The sequence below is a fragment of the Mandrillus leucophaeus genome, unplaced genomic scaffold (genome assembly GCF_000951045.1).
Source record: "Mandrillus leucophaeus isolate KB7577 unplaced genomic scaffold, Mleu.le_1.0 Scaffold258, whole genome shotgun sequence".
NCBI lineage: Eukaryota > Metazoa > Chordata > Mammalia > Primates > Cercopithecidae > Mandrillus > Mandrillus leucophaeus.
In genome coordinates, this window is record NW_012102676.1 from 4,739,732 (window position 1) to 4,762,819 (window position 23,088).

Below are 23,088 nucleotides of genomic sequence, written 5' to 3' on the forward strand. Positions count from 1 at the left end.
TTGTTGCCCAGGCTGGAGTGCAATGGTGTGATCTCGGCTCACTACAACCTCCGCCTCCCAGGTTCAAGTGATTCTCCCGCCTCAGCCTCCCGAGTATCTGGGATTACAGGCATATACCACTATGCCCGGCTAATTTTGTATTTTTAGTAGAGACAGGGTTTCCTCCATGTTTGTCAGGCTGGTCTCAAACTCCTGACCTCAGGTGAGGCGCCTGCCTCAGCCTCCCAAGGTTCTGGGATTACAGGCATGAGCCACCGCGCCCAGCCTACCCGCAATTACTTTTGCAGCAACGCTAATATATCTTTTCTTCTAAAACTTTGACAGTAAACTGTTCCATACTCGGAACAGATTAACAGAACCTGCCATGTTGGGCAACACACACGCGCACACACACACCCCCCACAACACACTGGGAAGAGGGTGCATATCTTATCACATAATTTTCCATTGGACCAGCATAGGCAAATGGTTGATGTAAAAATTTTCTACAGAGAGGTGCAAAAAATACCATGCACACACATGTTGATAAGAAAATAAAAAATGCTTTCCCTAATAAAGGAACTACTAAAAACATAGTGTTTTAATGTCAATAGCCTACATTTCCCAAGAGCCTATAATGCTAGCCAACACCTGTGTGTGTACTGGAAGCACAAGGTGAGGAGTTACACAGAGCTGCATGAGGACGGGCCACCGCAGGGTCTGTATCATGCATTGTTTCTTTGTCACATCTGTGGTTTCCTGAATTCTCGCTTCCAGCTGTTGTTAAAAATGGCTGCTTTCCATTTTGCTTTTATTCTGAAGGGAAGAAATCCAACCACTGAACAGACAATATTACTCAACTTTTGTCTTCATTTTGCTCCTTTTTTTTTGGAATATTTCAACTAGCAAACCTGAAAAACATCACTAAGTTTCTGCCTCATGACACGCTGAACAAATACTTCTCTACTCATCTTAAACCTCTCTTCCGGATCCCAAGTACCATACTGCCATCCACACAGATTCAAGTATTCCACTACAATCAAGAAATAACACAGTCGCTCTTTGTTTCTAATTTTAAAATCTTATGCTGAACAAAAAAAGCAATCTACTTTGACGTATTTTTTCTTTATAAACCTGTGGTGGTTGTTGCTCATTAAAGATGAGTGCTGCATAAAAATGGGATTTACTACTTCAAGAGATTCATCATTGTCGTCTGTTCAATTTTAATTACCTGATATTTCAGAGAAAAGATCATTGCTGAAATTATTTCTGTCCTGTCATCTCAGAATACAAGTGGTTTCATAACTGATTTAATTCTAGTTTCTCACCTTTAACTCTGCCTCTTGGACTTAAACCTATTTATATCCCTGCATTGAAATTATCACATAAACTGGAAAGTTGTTTAATTTGAAAGCCAGTCTTCAATGGAACTGCTTATTTTTTGAAATCCTCTTCACTATCTTTATGGAAGCTTTTGAAGTTCCACAAACCATACAACACTAACAGACTTACATACTTCACATCCATGATTTCAAATGGTGAAGACTCACAAAAGGACTCTGAAGTATCTAATTTACATTCTTGATATCCCCCAAATATATAAATTCTTATGATGGAAATGTTGAACATTTCAAATTGGAAAGAAGAAAACTAAATGACCATCCTTCCAGCCCCATTCCAAAGATAGTAACTATTACCAACGTGGTGCCTTCTCTTTCTCTTCTTTTTCCTTTTGCATTTTTGTAGAGTGTGGGCTAAACTTGTCTTCCTCGTAAGATTTTTAATCTCAGGAAATAAAACGCTACCCATTTATGCTCAGACCAGAAACCCGGGGGTCATTCTTGTCTTTGTCTTCTCCATTCCCCATTAACAGTTTTTCTGGTGCCAATACCTTAACACCTTGCAAATTTGTCTCATTCTTTCCTTCCCTGTTGTCACTACACTAAATTCAGGCCACATCATTTAGCTGGATTATTGCAACACATTCCCAGTTGTCTTCCTGCTGCTAGCCTTCCTCTACCAATCCATTCTGCAGATGTCAATCAGAATAATTTATCTAAAATGAAAACCAGGCCAGGCGCGGTGGCTCACACCTGTAATCTCAGCACTTTGGGAGGCCGAGGCGGGTGGACCACTTGAGGTCAGGAGTTCAAGACCAGCCTGGCCAACATGGAAATGCCATCGATTCTAAAAATACAAAAAATCAGCCAGGCGTCGTGGTGTGCACCTCTAATCCCAGTTACTTAGGAGGCTGAGGCAGAAGAATAGTTTGAACCTGGGAGGCGGAGGTTGCAGTGAGCCAAGACTGGAGCCACTGCACTCTAGCCTAGGTGACAGAGTGAGACTGTCTAAAATAAAATAAAATGAAATAAAATGAAAATCAATCATGTAACACCCCAAACAAACTCTTTCAGTGACTCCCAATGTCTTAAAAATAAAGTTTGTCCTCTTCAGCATGGTTTATGAGGCCATTTACAATTTGGCTCCTTCTAATTTCCCTCGTTTTATCTTTTGCACCCTAAATGTTCTCCAGCCATACTCTATGACGAGTAGATTAGAGCACACTATTTTCCTGCATTGCTTGGAACAACTTCCCTATTTGCCTGCCTGTCTAGCTTCCACTTCAATGCCACTTTCTCTAGGAGCCTGTCTTAGTTCATTTTCTGTTGCTTATAACAGAATACCTGAAACAGGGTAATTTATAAGGAAAAGGAACTTATTTTTACAATTATGGAGAGTGAGAAGTCCAAAGTCAAGAGATCACATCTGGTGAGGGTTTTCTTGCTGGCAAAGACTCTGCAGACTCCTGAGGCAGTGCAGGTCATCACACAGTGAGGGTTTGAGTATGCCAGCTCAGGCTTCTTTCCCTTCTTATAAAGCCACTGGTCCCATTCTCATGATAACCCATTTATCCACTAATGGACTCATCCTTCATGAGCGCTATCACCTATTAAAGGCCCCATCTCCCAATATTTCCACACTGAAGATTAAGTTTCAACATGAGTTCTAGAGGGTACAAATATTTAACCAATAGCCTAGGAGTATGGTGGAGGGTCTGTATATAATTATCCAAAGATCACTCAGCTTGATCTTACATAAAATCGTCTATATTGCACTAAGAATACCTGTTGATCATCTGTTTCTCATTACATATAAGCTCCTGAAGGCACGGATTGTATTTTTCTTTCCACCGCTGTATCTCCAGAAATTAGTACAATGCTTAGCACATAAAGTGCTTTCAAATGATATAAGAAATAGCTACGATTTAAAACTTAAAATTAACATTTAAAATTTGTAACCTGATTTATTCTATTTTAGTATGTCCACATAGGCATTTATATGGGTTGCAAATTGTTAATTCCTCAAAACACTCTTTCGCATTACTTGCTTAGTCTTTTTCATTTAATCCAAATTCACAATTATGTTTTTCATATTCAAAAGAGAATTAACAGGAAGACCATGAAATAAAATGCAAAAGAAAAGTTAACTAGGAATAATTAATTTATCCCAATAAATGCCATGATTTTGTTGCACAAACACTTTTCTGAGTTAAAATTTTAGAAAACCAAATTGCAAAATAAGGACATAACTACCTGATGTAGATATACTCAAGCCTTAAAGAGACCAATCGATTAAGATTTAAAATGTTGCCTTACAACAGCTGTGACTTTGAGTTAAATTACTTCATCTGTCTAATCTCCCCTGCTCCATTCTTTTTGGAAATAAATTAAAAAAACAAAAAACAAAAAACAAGGAAACATCTGGCACTTTGCCAGCAAAAACATGCTGCTCACAGAATGGTTGCTATTAAGACGACATGTTAACTACAGAGCTAAATAGCTAAATGCATTCATCTAGGACAGCATATGGAGTGACTGTGGCATCAGAGATGGTCCTGGGTGTGGTGGTTCACACCGATGTGGTGGTGTAGATTAGAACCTCAGGAGTACCCTCAGCTGAGAGTTTGATTTACTTGGTGTGGGTGAGAGCATTTGGATTTATGAGAAATTGTTCAGGTTATTCCAATATGCAGTCAGTGTTCTAAATCACTGCCTGAGGCAGTGTCTGTCAATCATTGAAGTGCATATGAATTACTTGAGGTCCTTGCTAAAATGCAGGTTCTGCCTTAGTGGGTCAAAGATGGGGCCTGAGAGTCTACAAATCTAAGAAGTTCCCAGGTGATACTGATGCCTCCGAGTTCCCAGACCACTCTTTTGGCGTCATCCCATCTCCTGAACTTGAATGGGCTCAAGGCACTGGGCAGTGTAGATGACCAGACTATGGGGATGAGTGTGACTCTGTCTTTGTGTGTGAGGTTCACCAAAAAGAAATGTTACCATATCAGCAGAGTACTGAATGCATGTATATTCTATACACCTATTACAGGTTGTTATAACTATGTTGGGAAAGGTAGGATCCTGCCCTGCCTTTGCACCTTACACCCACATTTCTCTGCTTGAAGATCTTTTTTAAGAATTATTTTCTTTTTTCCAGCCTTCTTAGCAATATTCTATTTTTACCTGATTTCACTTAATAAAAAGTTAGAGAATTTCACATTATATAATTTCTTGCAGAATCTCCATCCCTTGACGTATCCTGGCATGGTGTATGCACATAAATTACTTGGTTGGACATTACACATCTAGATGTGTATCTTGCAGAATCTCCATCCCTTGACGTATCCTGGCATGGTGTATGCACATAAATTACTTGGTTGGACATTTGGTCATTTTCTCCTTGAGTAGGGCATTGGTATTTACTGAAAGTATATTTAGACTTCAGTTAACCCAAATCATCATGCAAAACCATGTAAGATGAAAACACAGGGGCTGGGAGCAGTGGCTCACACCTGTAATCCCAGCACTTTGGGAGGCCGAGGCGGGCGGATCACGAGATCAGGAGATCGAGACCATCCTGGCTAACATGGTGAAACCCCGTCTCCACTAAAAACACAAAAAATGTATCCGGGCGTGGTGGTGGGCACCTGTAGTCCCAGCTACTCGGGAGGCTGAGGCAGGAGACTGGCGTGAATCCGGGAGGTGGAGCTTGCAGTGAGTCAAGATTGGGCCACTGCACTCCAGCCTGGGTGACAGAGTGAGGTTTTGCCTCAAAAGAAAAACAAAAACAAAAACAAAAAAACCGCAATTGCATATTTTTTCCATTATTGTAAATTTAATGGAAACAAAGAATAAGAATTGCATCAAGTTTGAGGTATCAATGGAATCACAAATTGTATCTCCTACAGGTTTTGCCGTATTGCAACTTTGCAGTTCCAATTAGGATGGACCTCTGTGAATTTTAACAATAAGAAGCCATGGTACCTGACACTTGCTGTTGCAGTGTTAACCTGCGTACAAGATGAGATATTCAACTACATATCCACTAGCAGAACATCACTGGTTTGGGATATCAAAACTTTTTCCCTAGACTAGATAGCATGATTTTTATGTAACTCCTGCTGCCTGTGGATGGCAGCTGCAAAACAAAGTCAAAATCATATAAAAAGAAACTACTACATGCATGCTACACAAATCTCACTGGGGTGATTATAGGATTATTCTACCCCATAATGCATGGAATTTAATACTTTGGAGCAAAATCTGGCTCCTGTGGAACCCGAGATCTTTGCCCGATATAAACTCACCACGTGTAGATAATTTGTCCTCTGGGATAGGTGTAGAGTATGATATAGCAGTCACCACCATAGAATTCACCATATGAGTTTTGGTCGACTTGGATCCTACCATTGTTTTCTACACGCCAAATCTGGAAGGAATGGAATATATACATCAAATTACAATTTTCTTGATCTAATAGTACTTCTCATAAGCTTTAAATAATTTTTGGTTCAAATCTATTATTAAACAACTTTTAAATTATTTTTTAACTAGTTTACAAATCAAGCAAAGGAAAGAAATTGTTATCAATTTGCCAATTTATTGACATTTTAAGTACTTTTATGTTTCTTTTGCTTCCTCTACAGTATTAAGCTCAGTTCCGAGCCTGGTGATTAATAAATACCTATTGTTTCATCTACTAGTGGAAATAACATGACACTCCAGTGGAATAAAAAACTGCAAGATTCAGCTCAGAAATATGTATTTTAATTTTTTCTTCAATTATGAAATAACATGCGTATTTTTTTCCCTGTGCTTTAAGATAGAAGACTATTATTTTCCCAGGCAAGACTTGGTAGACTGTGACCAAACACTGAAGATGCTACAACACACTGAATGTTTGAGTCCTTCCACGATTTATGTTGAAATCCTAACCTCCAGTGTGACGGTATTAGGAGGTGGGACCTTTGGGAGGTACTTAGGTCATGAGGCCAGAACCCTCATGAGTGAAATTAGTGCCTTTATAATCAGAAAGCTCTCTAGCTCCTTTTTCACCACGTGAGGATGCAGCAAAAAGTCTACCGGGAAGTGGATCCTCCACCAAACACTGAGCCCATCAAAACCTTCAGCGTAGACTCCCCAGCCTCCAGAATGGTGAGAAATAAATGTTTCTGCTTAAACTCTCAATCTACGGTATTTTTGTTATAGTAGCCTGAACAGACTAAGACCAAAACGATAACATGACTTCTGTTTTTAAAAGGTGCCATCCAGGTATAAGACTGAAATGTGATGATGGGATAAAAACAGGCAGAACCACTTTCATTCTACCTCCTCATCTTCAGCACAGATTAAAGACCCTCCAAGTTGGAGAGATGAGAACTGTAGATGAAACAGGAGAGTAACAAATGAAGGAGAGGCTGCCAGGCACTGTGTGTGTACATGTAAGCACACATACACACACACACATACACACATATGCACACTTGCCTAAGTTCTCCGGTGGGAAGGGCAGACTCTTTGCTTTGAAATCTGAAGATGAGCAAGTGGACAGGAGCAGTGCAATGCTTCTAGAGAGAGGCCACCCCACCCTATCCTAGAGAGCAGAAGCCTTATATCCTAGAGACAGCACAAGATCCTAGAGAGAGCTCCCCAGATTTCAGCAGCCCTAGGATGGCACAGGAGAAGGCTGCAGCCAGGACACAGCTGGTGCTGGAGACCAAGTTTGCCAGGAGGACTGAGCTCCAGCAGGAATGTCTAAGTAGGAGACAGATGCAGACCCAGAAGTCGATACCCCTCCGACAACAACCATGAGGGACATTTGTGAACTTCTCCCTTGGCGCTCCCCACTCCCCAACACCCATGCCACTTAGATTCATGCTTCATGTCTTTGAAAAGAGGAAAAAATATTTCACTAATTTCTTGACCGTATACTTTGGTCCAAGCATTGTGGTAAGCCCTAGGAATATAGAGATGAAATATTTAATTCCTGTCCTCAAGGAATTGATGAGAGGTCTAGGAGAAATCTGGCAGTAAATGAACAATTCTGTGGTAGGTATATGATAAATTCTGTGAAAAATATCCCTAGAGGTTGAACACAGAGAAAGGCCACTTCAGCACTGAGGGAAGCCTTCTCAGAAAAGGTATGGCTTATGATTTAACTGAGTTGCCAATGAGGTGTAGGAACGTTAGCTAGATGGCAGAGGGGAAGTCAGTACTCAAGGCAGTGGATAGGTGAAGCCAAGAGGAGGGAAAGGGTCAAGGGTCCAGCTGAAGACATATACATTTATAAATATATATGTATATATAAACACAGATATGTGTATGTATACACATTTATATATGTGTGTGTGTGTGTGTATACACATTTCTCCCTCTGTCACCCAGGCTGGAGTGCAATGGTGTGATCTTGGCTCACTGCAGCCTCCACCTCCCAGGCTCAAGCGATTCTCATGCCTCAGTCTTCCAAGTAGCTGGGACTACGGGTGAGCTCCACCACAGCTGGCTAATTTTTGTATTTTTAGTAGAGGTAGGGTTTCACCATGTTGGCCAGGCTGATCTCGAACTCTTGAACTCAAGGGATCTCCCCTGCCCTCTCCCAACAGACACTAGCATTCATGGACTTGACGAAAACAAAAACAGGTAAATACCTCCACTTTGCCAGAACCATCATCCACCATATTATGCTGGGCTGCCATCTGTGGAGAACTATGTAATTTTGAGGCATCAAAGGGAATTTGTTTTATTTGAGCCACTTTCTCTGTGACATATACTTTCCCGAAGCCATCACTCTGATCTTTATCTCTCCAGTCCTTAAAAAACTGTTTGAAGATTGGTGTTTCACCTCCTTCTGGAAGAACTTGAATCTGAAATGTAAAATAATAATAATAATAAACAGGAAAATAAACAATTGAGGGAAAATATGAATCTGGCAGTGGAGACAGAACTAAGGAAATGAAAAATTATCCTGGTTTGGCTATCAAGCTCATATAATCCAAAACTGCTTTTTCTCATGACTAAAGTAATTACCACTGAATTTTAATATTTGAGAGACGAATCAAGTTCTTTAATATGTTATCCCTGAGGTACTTAGGTCATGAGGCCAGAACCCTCATGAGTGAAATTAGTGCCTTTATAATCAGAAAGCTCTCTAGCTCCTTTTTCACCACGTGAGGATGCAGCAAAAAGTCTACAGGGAAGTGGATCCTCCACCAAACACTGAGCCCATCAAAACCTTCAGCGTAGACTCCCCAGCCTCCAGAATGCTGAGAAATAAATGTTTCTGCTTAAACTCTCAATCTACGGTATTTTTGTTATAGTAGCCTGAACAGACTAAGACCAAAACGATAACATGACTTCTGTTTTTAAAAGGTGCCATCCAGGTATAAGACTGAAATGTGATGATGGGATAAAAACAGGCAGAACCACTTTCATTCTACCTCCTCATCTTCAGCACAGATTAAAGACCCTCCAAGTTGGAGAGATGAGAACTGTAGATGAAACAGGAGAGTAACAAATGAAGGAGAGGCTGCCAGGCACTGTGTGTGTACATGTAAGCACACATACACACACACACATACACACATATGCACACTTGCCTAAGTTCTCCGGTGGGAAGGGCAGACTCTTTGCTTTGAAATCTGAAGATGAGCAAGTGGACAGGAGCAGTGCAATGCTTCTAGAGAGAGGCCACCCCACCCTATCCTAGAGAGCAGAAGCCTTATATCCTAGAGACAGCACAAGATCCTAGAGAGAGCTCCCCAGATTTCAGCAGCCCTAGGATGGCACAGGAGAAGGCTGCAGCCAGGACACAGCTGGTGCTGGAGACCAAGTTTGCCAGGAGGACTGAGCTCCAGCAGGAATGTCTAAGTAGGAGACAGATGCAGACCCAGAAGTCGATACCCCTCCGACAACAACCATGAGGGACATTTGTGAACTTCTCCCTTGGCGCTCCCCACTCCCCAACACCCATGCCACTTAGATTCATGCTTCATGTCTTTGAAAAGAGGAAAAAATATTTCACTAATTTCTTGACCGTATACTTTGGTCCAAGCATTGTGGTAAGCCCTAGGAATATAGAGATGAAATATTTAATTCCTGTCCTCAAGGAATTGATGAGAGGTCTAGGAGAAATCTGGCAGTAAATGAACAATTCTGTGGTAGGTATATGATAAATTCTGTGAAAAATATCCCTAGAGGTTGAACACAGAGAAAGGCCACTTCAGCACTGAGGGAAGCCTTCTCAGAAAAGGTATGGCTTATGATTTAACTGAGTTGCCAATGAGGTGTAGGAACGTTAGCTAGATGGCAGAGGGGAAGTCAGTACTCAAGGCAGTGGATAGGTGAAGCCAAGAGGAGGGAAAGGGTCAAGGGTCCAGCTGAAGACATATACATTTATAAATATATATGTATATATAAACACAGATATGTGTATGTATACACATTTATATATGTGTGTGTGTGTGTGTATACACATTTCTCCCTCTGTCACCCAGGCTGGAGTGCAATGGTGTGATCTTGGCTCACTGCAGCCTCCACCTCCCAGGCTCAAGCGATTCTCATGCCTCAGTCTTCCAAGTAGCTGGGACTACGGGTGAGCTCCACCACAGCTGGCTAATTTTTGTATTTTTAGTAGAGGTAGGGTTTCACCATGTTGGCCAGGCTGATCTCGAACTCTTGAACTCAAGGGATCTCCCCTGCCCTCTCCCAACAGACACTAGCATTCATGGACTTGACGAAAACAAAAACAGGTAAATACCTCCACTTTGCCAGAACCATCATCCACCATATTATGCTGGGCTGCCATCTGTGGAGAACTATGTAATTTTGAGGCATCAAAGGGAATTTGTTTTATTTGAGCCACTTTCTCTGTGACATATACTTTCCCGAAGCCATCACTCTGATCTTTATCTCTCCAGTCCTTAAAAAACTGTTTGAAGATTGGTGTTTCACCTCCTTCTGGAAGAACTTGAATCTGAAATGTAAAATAATAATAATAATAAACAGGAAAATAAACAATTGAGGGAAAATATGAATCTGGCAGTGGAGACAGAACTAAGGAAATGAAAAATTATCCTGGTTTGGCTATCAAGCTCATATAATCCAAAACTGCTTTTTCTCATGACTAAAGTAATTACCACTGAATTTTAATATTTGAGAGACGAATCAAGTTCTTTAATATGTTATCCCTGCAGTAAAATAAGTTTGTCTTTCTCCATAAGGTTCACAAGAGATCTATGAGCTGGAAGAAATTATCTCATTGTGTTCCTTGTGTAAGGACATAAAAACGAGGAGAATAGATGAGGCTGAGAGATTTGGAAAGGAAAGGAGTAATTAGACAGGGTCTAAATTGATTTTGATTAAGACAAGTATCATCTGGGTTTCAGGCCAAGTCTGCACAACTTGCTCTAAGGAATAATAACTCATAAGTGCTCTTAGCTAAATCTACTGTGGTTTACTATCTTGAATTAAAGGCAGTGGAGGAAGTGAATGGGCGCTCTATAGAAAGTCTGATGAGCAGTTTCTAAAAAATTCTAACCCCCACACAGATAAAGAGGGACATGTGACACCAGATTGTAGCAGGCAGGCAGGTGGAGAATCACTTCACATGCAGACGTTACTTTGACCCAAACTTTTTCATGAGTTTCATCGAGATGTCATGAGTTCCCATGTTTTCTATTTTTTTCTAGCCAGTTCATTTTCACACATACTTGGGTATTCTTGGAATAATTCATTTGCTGTAGAAATTCTTCAGCTGTCTTCATTGCAGCCTTCCTCTCCTGGGGATTAGCATCTTTACCTAAAATACAAGGTAAATTAAAGAGAAAGAACTTCAGAGAAGGAAGACATTCTATGATTAAGAAATACTTGTGTACCATAATAAACATAATTACAATTGAAGTTAAATGCAACAGTGAAAGAATAACAAAATTGGCCGGGTGTGGTGGTTCATGCCTGTAATCCCAGCACTTTGGGAGGCTGAGGCGGGTGGATCACGAGGTCAGGAGTTTGAGACCAGCCTGGCTAACACGGTGAAATCCCGTCTCTACAAAAAAATTAGCCAGGCATGGTGGGCGCCTGTAGTCCCAGCCACTCGGGAGACTGAGGCAGGAGAATGGCGTGAGCCTGGGAAGCCGAGCTTGCAGTGAGCCGATATTGCGCTACTGCACTCCAGCCTGGGTGACAGAGCAAGACTCTGTCTTAAGAAAAAAAAAAGAATAGCACAAATTTCCTGGTATATGAAGTATATTTAACAATACGCGAAAAACGTTATTTGTAAAACAATTCTTTTTATATTGCCCAAATGCTTTTTTTTTTTAAACTTCATATCCCTGGTACATGATGTTGGTAGGAGGAAAATGGCTGTATTTTATGTGAGACATTTATAGATCAAGTCTTAATTAAAAGGTGGGATTTTTAAAAAAAATCAAAAAATATATTTTATGTAGCCTTTTAGAGGAAATATATATACATTGGAAATACAGTATCGCCAATGGAATTTTTCACCTTTCCATACGAAAATTTGTTTTGCAGCCCCGTAGTCCAAAATAAAGCATTCTTCAGAAAGCAGCATTGCCATCGAGAAGGGGTTTTCTTCTGCCACCACAGTCACTCTCATGGAGCCACTTGCATCTGAAACCTAATATAAAAACCACGACCTCCATGTTTTCATTTGGGGATGATAAGGATGTTCTATAATTAGATTATGGTAATGGTTGTACAACTCGGTAAATGTAATAAAATAAAAAGCATTGAACTGTACACTTTAAATGCATGAATTTTATGGTGTATAAATTATATCTCAATAAAACTGTTTCAAAGAAAATGAAAAGAATCCACAAGACTTCATTACACTCCAATTTTTTTTAAAAAGTCCTTTGGGGTAAACTTAACAAATAAAAAGTTAAGTTTTGACACTGTGCCTAAAACATCAGAAAAGAATAGTGATAGTAATAATGGCTAGACAGATGCTCTTATGTACTAAGAACCATGTAATTAACTTTACATGATTATTTCTTGTACGTTTTAGAGCAATCTTTTCAAATAGGTAATAATCTTAAAATCATTACATACACACAAGAAGATGAAGTTTAAACATTAATTTAGTCAACATTTACTATCTACTATATACCAGCCACTTTGCTAATTAAGCTATTGATACAGTTTATGCATAAAGATTTTTTTCAACATAGGTCCTGCAAGGTAAATACACTTTGTATAAATTATCAAAGTAAATTTCTTCTGTCACATTTGGAAATGACTACAGACTATTAAAACAAATTTTTAAGTGGTCTTATAAAATCGAAAGTGATATTCATGTGCAAGTTAGGATTTACTGGTTTTCAATGGCCAGCTTGTATGCTACAGTTTAGTCACCAATTATGCAGATTCCAGAGCCCTCCCTTGATCAGTGGTGGAGTTTTGCAGGACCAGGGTGGAGTCTGAATTCCGTAGTTTTAGAAAATGCCCCAGGTGATTTTGCTTGCCAGCCTTGTTAAGAAACCGGAATTATTTTCAAAGGAACTTTATACGTTATATCCATGTAATACAGCATAGCTCCACTAGAGGAAGCTATGACTCAGGATGAATATCTTCCCCTTTAAAAACACTTCTTCAGTTCATAATGCTGTCCAAGAGGGAGAACCGTTTTGGTTGATGATGTGAAATAAAAGATATCTGTCAGGCTGTTGAAAATGAGTTTTAGAAATAGTAATTTTTAAAAGCAGTCACAAAATATTTAGGTAACACTTTCTGTATGGCTTATATTAAAATTACCAGTATTTAGCAGAAATAGTAACCATATTTCCTTTCGCATCTAGGAAGAAAAAAATCCACTTATTATGAAAAGGAAGTTACGCTGAACAAGTTATTAATTTGGTCTTCACATAAAATCACAGAGTTTCGGAGCCAAAAACCCCTTAAAGAGCAGCAAATATAGTTTCTTTCTGATACAGATGAGAAAACTACTAAATTCTGCTGGAGATTTACGATTTGCTCCAAAGAAAGTTGCAAGGGGAGGGAACACTTGAAGAATACCACTGTAGCAATCCCCTTAACTGGAGTGCCTTGCAGTTTTTGTTACCCTCAACAGAAAAAACAAACAAACAAAAAAATAAAAAAACTACAGAGTTGGAAGGAACCTACTTTCTTTTCTGTGTGTGGATAAGAATGCTAAGACCCAGAGTGGTTATGTCCTGTGCGAAGTCATGCTGCTAATCATGTGCCATACAGCTGATGTGAAAGTAGGTATGTTAATGCCCAGAACAGAAGTGTTTTTACCCTGGTTCCCTCCAGCTGTTTCATTTGGTAGCTCAGCCCTCCTGTAACAAAGAACTCCTTCATTATGGCTAAAGACAATGTTTTAAATAGGGTGAAGGCTTTACATTCTTATCAAGAATTTATAAGAAAAAACTGATAAAATATTTTTACTCCATAAAGGAAATATTGTATTGAGTACTACATATCAAACGATTGTTGCAAACTAGTACAGCAACAGTATATAATTTTATGTGAGTCACAGCAATAAGTTCACATATTTGTTGTTTTACATAAAAATAACAAAAAGTATTAAAACAATTTAAAAAAATATACAAGAGCAAAGAACTGATTCTATCTACACATTGCTCTTGGAGAGTGATGAGGAGATTTCTCAATTGCAACAAAGGGAATCCCTCCCAATACAGGCCTCTCTAGCTACATCCAGTCCTGTAGAAACAATAAATTTGGTTACAGTGAACTCACCATGTATAGTTTAGCCATTTTCCTGTTACTTATGTCTGCTATAATGTCATCATCATCACCTCCATCTGGAAGCTCCGGCTTTCCTCCTAAGACCTGGAAAAAAGTGAACAGTGGATGCAAAGATAAAGACCTCTCATTAAAGGATGCAGAGTTAGAAACATACATTTATAAAGACATGGATTATAAAATATTTGCAATTAAAATGACCAGGCTCAAACACTTCTCATCAATTCATACATAGTAGTCCTTTTCACATGGGTCAAATCAATCAATTACATTAAGTAAACTGAGTTTGCTCGTGATATGAATTTCCAAGAAAGGAAAATTCCTAATTTGAAAGCCTAGGTGTCCATATTACTGAAAGCTAGAAGGAATTAATTAAAACTTGAGCTCTATGTTCAGCTCTGCAGCAGAATTTATTCTATGACCTCTGCTTCTAGAAATAATCTCTAAGGTTTATGAGTTTATTATAATAAAGATTTGAATCAAAATTACCATCTGGAGGTAAAATACTATTATAATTATTGACATATAGGATGAAGTGCAAGCTCTTGAGCACCGAAATCACGCTTTGTTTTCTGCTGTATCGTTGGCACTTGGAACAGTTCTTGGGACATAGTATATGCTCAGTATTTGTCAAATTAATGAATAAATGTATTTATCTATTCTGTGCATATGTGATGCAATCCAAAAGTCTAAAAAAGTGTTTGGTAGAAAATACATTTGAATCTGCTTTGAATTTCTTTATATTAAAATAAAAAATATGTCTATGAGTAATTAATTTATTAAATTAATTAACACAAACAGCATAGAATGTCAAGGACAGGAATCAAATATAAACTTATTCTAAATAATTTAATTTTTATAATATAGATATAAATTCGTTTAGAAAATGCAAAAGTGTTCATTTAGATACAACAAATATTTAATACACAATGAGTTCCTTACATAATGTGTTTTATATTCACTATTCCTTACAATATATTGTATAAAAATGTGTACTGCAAAATACCAGAAAACAATAAAAATATACTTTTATACTTGCATGAGTATAAGTACATTCTCAAATTTAGAGATGCATCAGAGAACTTACGTTCTCTGAGAACATACCTATCTTTTTATTTGTACTATGACCAATAAGATGTTTTAGATACTGTACATGCTAAATGATTGTAATAGTTTTTCTTTTTTTGCCAAAAATAGAACCAAGCAAAAAAAACAAAACAAAACAAAACAAAACAAAAACACTTGTGACCAAAAGCCTTTTTTAAAAAACACTTTTGCTATAAGTATGTATAGGTTGTAAGAGCCATCAAAGATCTCCTCACATATACTTTTCTAATTCTACTCCAACTAAGACCGTAGTTTGGAATAAACAGTTTGTGTTAAGGGCATATCTAATACTAGGAAACCTCCCAGCGGGAGGACCCAGTCTGGGATTTGAGGCACACTCTAACTTTTAATTTTCAGACCACAATTCCCATATTAGCCAGGCATCTTAATTAGCTTCTCAAAGGACTGCAGCATAGTTGGGAATTGAACCCAAGGGATTTAACAAAAACAGGCTTAACTCCGGGGTAGAAAGATGCCGTATATTTGTCAGGAATCATCTCTAAGGATCACTTTAAAATTGAGTTCAACTAAGCATTTATCAAATATTTGAGGTCACTGAGGTATATAGATGAATTTCTAACCACATTATCCAACACTTAAGGACTTTACATCTGGTGTAAAAAGAGCAAAATAACTAAATATGTTCACTTTATCAACTAGGCCATACATTTTGATCTTTGACATAAACTGTGAATACAGCTTGGAGTATCATGCTTGAATGTAAAACATTTTCATTTTGGGTTGCCCACGCGATTGGCATTTAGCTCATGTAATCCTTTGCATGTGAAATAACATATATTTTGACAATTTAATGGGGTACAAACACAGAGAACCCTCATTTGAGGGTGTTACATAAAAATTTCATCAATTGTTCTAGCCAAGATTTATCTTGCAAGTTTGGAGCTCCTCTTTCTTTCAATTATTTTCTGTAAGTTTCTGTTTAAAAGTATTGCCATCATCTAAATACTCCAAGCTAAACTTATTTTCTACAAAATTAGCCACTCTCAATTCTCCATTTGTGTAATGTATCTCTATTCTCTCCTCTTTATATGGACTTACAATTATGTGATCAGTTTTAAATACTTCCTCTCCTGCGCTTTGGATCTCCTACCCACTCCTACCCACTTATTATTTTTAATAATGGTTAGTCACCGATTCCCGTCTATTCCTTGATTCAGACCCTAGTGAAGGCCCTCATCCCTCTTGTTGTGGGTAACAGCTCTGCCAGTTCCACTTCCTTCAGTGTCACCTCATTTTTTCATCCTAAGAGTTATCCTGGACACTGGCTGCAAGGCCCCTTACTTCACATTACTCCTATGTTGTAGGAATATGACTCTAGATCAAGGAAATCCTGTCATTTGCAACAACATGGACGAACTTATTGTATATTACGCTAAGTGAAATAAGACAGATACAGAAAGATAAACAATGCATGAACTCATTAATAAGTGGAATCCAAAATAGTCCAATTCATAGAAATAGAGTGGTAGAATGGTGATTGCCAGGGGCTGAAAAATAGAAGAAATGGAGAAATGTTAGTGAAAGAATTCAAACTTCCAGGTATAAGATAAATAAGTTCTGGAGAAAAAATATAGTATGATGGTTATACTTATTAATAATGTAGTTTATATTTGAAATTTGCTAAAAGAGAAGATATTAAAATATTTTCACCACACACACAATGTGAGGTGACAGATGTTAATTATCTTCATCGTGGCAATCATTTCACAACTTATACATATATCAAAATACCATTTTGATAGATGTATGCACATCATATATATATATATAGGATCTATCAAAATATCACATTTTGATAGATGTATATGTACAAACTTTGTCAATTATCCCTTTATAAAGCTGGAAAACATTTAAAATTTCCTTTTAAATTTTTAAAAACTAAAAACTAAAAAAATTTATATTTTACGTCTGCTGCAGTGGTTTCCGAACTTCAATGTACTAAAGCAACACCTGTGTGACTTTGTAACTACAGATTCTCAGCTGCCATCCATTGAGTCAATAAACAGGTCTATGGTGAGGCCCAGGAATCTGTAATCTAGATTATTCTGAATTGGGTGCTCCCACTGACCCAAAACTTCTGTCTGAATCCGAAGTCCCCTTCAGATGCTGAATGTCATCTGTCCTGCATTATTTCTCAGCATTCTCTACCTTGTACCCACCTCTAATTAGGCTGACATACTCGGCGTTCCCTGTGGAAGCCATGCCCATTCTTTCCCCCTTGCTAGCTAGGAAATTAATAATCACCCAGCCTTAGAGTTTCTAGGTTCTCACGACCTGTCTCAAGACCACCCTTGGTGTTTCTTTCTTTCTTTCTTTCCCTACTATGATCCAAGGTGAACTTTTCTTTTTAAAACTTAAGCAGGCCTATGTGGAAATTTGTATTTTTAGATAAAAGGATCAGGCAGCTAAGAAACAATTGCTATACTATTTTACTCTCTTAATCCTTAGTTTTTCATAGTATGTACATCCGTTTTTACTTATTCATTTATTTTTTACCTTTTAGTCAACTCTACCTACTTTAGATAAAAAATTCCAACATTTACACTGGCTCGTTCTCAAGATGTGGTTTCCCTTCTTTATACAAAAAAGTCAAGATGTTTGGCCACTTAAGAATAAATAGTTGTAATGCATCATAAGAAAACAATACTGATGTATAACCTGGAAGAAGGACAATATGTAACTCAAAGCTACATATCACTGTGGATGAAAATGCGCCAAGTTGGTGCCAAGTCCTAAAGGCATTTAACATTGAGGGCCTTATGTGCTCCCAGCAGAACTCTGGGAGACAGGCAGGACCTATATCATGATTACTTTAACTTCATAGATTGAGAAAATGAGACCGAAGGAAGTTAGGAGTTTTGCCTTAGATCTGTGTCTCATAAATATTAAAGCAAATATGTAAACCCCAGGCATTCTAACCTCTACTTCAAAGTTCTTTATATAGAAAATGAGACATTTCATTCTTCTCACTTTAATCATTTTAGGGTAGATGGCTCTGGTTTTATTTTCACTAAAAATAGAATCAGCTCACAGGTTCCAAGAATGGACATTTTAATTACTCAGTAAATTCTGTATCTTACTTCCTTTCCTTAACTGAGAAACAATCAGTAGCGTGCAACATATGGAGCACAGAAATAAATTGTAAGAGTGAAGCTAACCCTTGTTGTTATGGTGTATTTACTTGCTGCAAGGCATTTTATGCCTTAGATAAGACAAATATTTGATAACAGGGAAGATCCACAGAGATATAAAATGACTGGTGATTCTGAGGAAAGCTGCAGTCTTATTTAGCCAGCTCCACCCACTCTAGATATAAGACTCTAATATTTACTCTGCTGCTGTCTCTCAGTGATGGCCTCAAAAATACCTTTATCCCTTTATTCATAAATGAAATAGAGGGTGATTTCATATATTAAAGAATAGATAAAGGTATTTTAGAGGAGGGAAAGCATGTGAGGTATTTTAGAGGTAGGAAAGCATATTTGGATAAAAAGACAAAGTGAATTGGGCATCTGCAAGAGGTTTAGCTATAGTGCAGTGCTGTCCTGTAGAAATTTCTGCAATACCAAATATTCCATATCTGTGCTATCCAACACAGTTATCACTAGCCTTTTGTAGCTAATGAGTACCTGAAATGTGGCTAGTGTGACCGAGTAACTGAATTTTACATTTTATTTAATCTTAAGGAATTCAAATGTAAACTTAAATAGTCACTCATGTCTAGAGGATGCCAGATGGCAAGTGCAGCCCTAGAGGCCTCAGGGAAATGCTGTGGCAGTGGGGAACTTATCATGAGGCAGGACAGAGCTTCAGCATTCCTGTAATATCAGCGTATTAGAGGATAGATGTTGAAGGGTGAAACTCATATGAAAGTTACCCCAAAATTTACTATAATATGGAAAGTTACCTTACAAGTTACTACAACATAGAAAGCAAAATCACAAGTCATTAAAAGCCATAAGCCAGAATGCCAACTTATTAAACAAGAGCAGTTGTTTTCACTGGCTGCATATTAGAACCATCTGGGCTGATATAAAAAAGAATGCCACACGTCTGAATCCAATCTCTAGAAATTCGGATTTACTTATTCTGATTGGAGCCCATGCATTGTATATTTGAAAAGCCTTCTGGGCCTGGTTTGGTGATGTGATTCAAGTGCTCAGTGGCATCAGCTTTGCTAGCCTGGTTTATCCACCTCAACCATTGGGATAGGTCTGCCAAGCATTTCTGAGGTTCACATAAGCTTGCTAGAACATATCTCCCTTGGACACATTATTAGGGCCTGGTGGTCTGGGAGCTGCTGCGAGCCAAATCTCAGGTATTAAGATTTTAAGTCATTTGACTTTTCTGGACATCACCAACCTTTTTCCCTAAGGCTTCAAACCCACTTTGGACATTTCTGTCTGATCAGTGCTTGGATGAACGCTTCCAAAACTTGCCTTTGGGGTTCCTAATTTCTCTGCATTCCACCACTGTCTTTTTGACACCTCCCTTCATTTGGCAGGATCAGGCAGACTGAGCTGGGTGGAGCCGCTACTAAGAGTCTCTGTAATCTTGTTTCCACATTTAAAGTGGCATAATAAATAATACGGTTCAATTATTATGTGATTACTACTATGACTAGCATATGGTGAAAATTCAACAAACGGTAGATCCTGTACAACAAATGGTAGATCCTTTCCTCACCTTTATATATGCAGAGTCAAATCTTTCCCTGGTCAAAGCATTACTCTTTCTGTATTATACAACCTTGCATATTACTGGACTAATCCTTTGCATAATGATTTTACCACTGGACTTCTTTCTACACACCTCCTCATGGACTTACACTTTATTATTTGTTCATGTACTGATCTAATGATTTTATAAAGCAATCTAAAGTCTTGGTAATGTACCTTTGTTAAAATCTTGTATCTTAGAATTAAACTACACATTGAATGTAGATCTGTATGTCCCTCTCCAGGCAAAACCTAGAGAAAAGTATTTTATGCAATCAGCAAAAGAGTAGGTGACAATGCTGAGAAGAAGGAATACGATATAGTAATCTCTTCCTTTCATTGAAGTTTCTCCATAATTGTGGTGTCTATCATAAGTCCTTGATTATAAAACAAATTCTCTGATCCTCCTCTGTGTTTCCATCGTATTTTCCCATATAGGCTTGTAGCTATGACCTTATTTTGGTGAGGCAAGATATATCTGTTATGTAAGGTTTATTTCTTGAGTGTCTATAATATTCTGGCTTTGTGGGAAACAGCTGAATCTACAATGGTTAACAGGTTAGCTTTGATCCCTGCTTCAGGTGAACTGACTTTCAGTGCAGTGTTTTAGCTGTTTGGAGTTGCTGTAACAGAATACCACAGACTAGGTAATCTATAAAGAAAATAAATTTATTTCTCACATTATAAAGTCCAATATCAAGGTACCAGAATCCGGTGAGGCCTTCTTGCTACCTCCATCTCATGGTGTAAGGAAGAAAGGCAAGAGAACGTGGGGAGCAAGAGAGCAAGAAGGGGTCAAGCTCGCTTTTACATAATGATAAACCCATTCTGGAGAAATAACCCACTTCTGCAATAATAATGTCAAACTATTCACGAGGGCTCTAGTCATCTCCTATCAGGTCCCATTTCCCAAAACTGCTGGATCCACAAAGACCATTCTCCCCCTCTCATGGCTGGGGCTTCACTACAGTGTCTCTGGTAACATTATTAGTCTTAGTAACTTCTTGCTTATTTTCACTGACTTTGGAAAAGATTATGCTCTGGTAATCTAAGTTGGATAAAAAACTAAGTTGGATAAGAGGAGAAATGGAGAAGAAAATAGGGCACCCCTATAGTGAGAACATGAGCTAAACCTCCAGGAGTATTTTTTCACTGCCCTGTATCGCCATATACATATACATATACATATACACACATTTATATGAACTTGCTTAATTTTATCTCATCCTTTGAGGAGAAGGTACATAAACCTGATTTATATATGACTTTTAATTCAGTTTGGCTAAGTTTTGTTTCAATGGCAAGGGAGTTGAGAAAACTTTTTTATCTACATAATCCAGAAAATTTCCAAGCAGGAAATTTTAACTGAGCAAACTCAAAAATGGCTTTTCAGGTACTCTGAGGCACTTAAAAATATTTGCATTCCTCCTATGCTGTACATTAAGAAAACATATATTCTTTCCAAAAAAATGTGTATCCCAATTACCCTGAACCTAATGCCTCTGTAGTTTGGATGAAGGGGTGAATGCTAATGGTAAGAGATATAAAACAAAGGGGTAAGCCAGTTGAATTAGTCAGTTTTCGCACTGCTATAAAGAAATACCTGATACAGGGTAATTAATGAAGAAAAAAGGTTTAATTGACTCACCATTCCACATGACTGGGGATGCCTCAGGAAACTTACAATCATGGTAGAAGGTGAAGGGGAAGCAAGGCACATCTTACATGGCAGCAGGAGAGAGAGAGGGAGCACACAGGAAAAAACTACCACCTTTAAAACCATCAGATCTCATGAGAACTCCCTCACCATCAAGAGAACAACATGGGGGAAACTGCCACCATGATCTAATCACCTCCCACCAGGTCCCTCCCTTGATGTGTGGGGATTACAATTACAGAGGAGATTTGGGTGGAGACACAGCGCTAAACCATATCACCAGTCCACTGAGTACAAACATTGTACTATTAAAACTAGTAATTATTATATGGAATATATAAAATGAGGCATAATTATCAAACATTTCTGGCAAAGTTTTTGAAGTTGTAAAATAACTTCACAGCAGTTGGGATTTCCCTTGCTCTGTATGTTTAAGATCATGGTGTCTGTAAGAAAGACTGCTTGGGTGTGATCCACAGATTCCTTTTTTTTTTTTTTTTTTTTTTTTTTTTTTTTTGAGGCAGAGGTTTAATTTTGTTGCCCAGGCTGGAGTACAATGATTCGATCATAGCTCACTGCAGCCTCAAACTCCTAGGCACGGGAGATCCTCCTGCATCAGCCTCCCAAGTAGCCCAGACTACAGGTGCCCACCACCATGCCTGGCTAATTTTTGTATTTTTAGCAGAGACAGGATTTCACCGTGTTAGCCAGGGTGGTCTCGATCTCCCGACCCCGTGATCCGCCCATCTCGGCCTCCCAAAGTTCTGGGATTACAGGCGTGAACCACCGCGCCCAGCCGATCCACAGATTTCTTATTCTTATTTCCACTTGAGCAAGTTACATAGCCTATCTATGACTCAGTTTCCTCATCTGTAAAATAAGGATGTAGTAGATGCTATTGGTGCTCTGCCCATATCACCTTGATCTAACTTAGAGGTCATTTGTAGATAGTGTCTTAAAGCTCTAAGTCTTCTGTTCTCTACATGGTGGCATTTTCTGGCCATGGAGCTGTCTATAGATAGTGTCTTAAAGCTCAAAGTCTTTTGCTTTCTATCTGGTGGCATTATCTAGCCATGGAGCTGTACTGTGTCCAAATACAAGGCAGACTGGAGGTTTTGGGGCATTAAGAACCAAGGAGCAACGCTCAAGCAATGAGGGATGGGAGTTACTGGCTAGACCCAGCAACCACTCAGCCTTCTGAGGGCTAATGCCTGAGGGTCTCTTTGAGACTCAGTCCCAGTTGCTCACTGCAGTAAGATATCTGTTAACAAAATGTTGTCTCACTTTACTCCTACTTGGTGCTTTCAGGATCATCTTTCAAATAACAACCTGCCCCCAAGTCCTTGTCTCAGAGTCATCTGTTGGAGGAAAACAACAACATAGACAGGAAATAAAAAATGTCTCTATTTCATAGTAAGTGTTGTAAGAATTAAATCCTGTAAAGCCTATAGAAGACTGCCTCTTCTGTGGTTAGCACTGAATGTTTGTCAGGGTAGTAATTGTTAGCTCTTTTGCAGCACTTAAA

At 38.5% G+C, this 23,088-nt stretch overlaps 1 protein-coding gene across 3 annotated transcripts in view; it reads right to left on the minus strand.

Annotated features, from left to right (window-relative positions):
• The window catches only part of SCIN (scinderin), a 91,607-nt gene that overhangs the window by 21,304 nt on the left and 47,215 nt on the right, over nucleotides 1-23,088 (minus strand). For all 3 annotated transcript variants that reach the window (XM_011983969.1, XM_011983968.1, XM_011983970.1), the window contains 5 exons: nucleotides 14,055-14,147; nucleotides 11,820-11,952; nucleotides 11,024-11,112; nucleotides 10,072-10,287; nucleotides 5,624-5,745 (listed from right to left, as the gene is read on the minus strand). In XM_011983969.1, coding sequence (XP_011839359.1) covers nucleotides 5,624-5,745; nucleotides 10,072-10,287; nucleotides 11,024-11,112; nucleotides 11,820-11,952; nucleotides 14,055-14,147 — 653 coding nt within the window. The remainder of the gene's footprint in view (nucleotides 1-5,623; nucleotides 5,746-10,071; nucleotides 10,288-11,023; nucleotides 11,113-11,819; nucleotides 11,953-14,054; nucleotides 14,148-23,088) is intronic.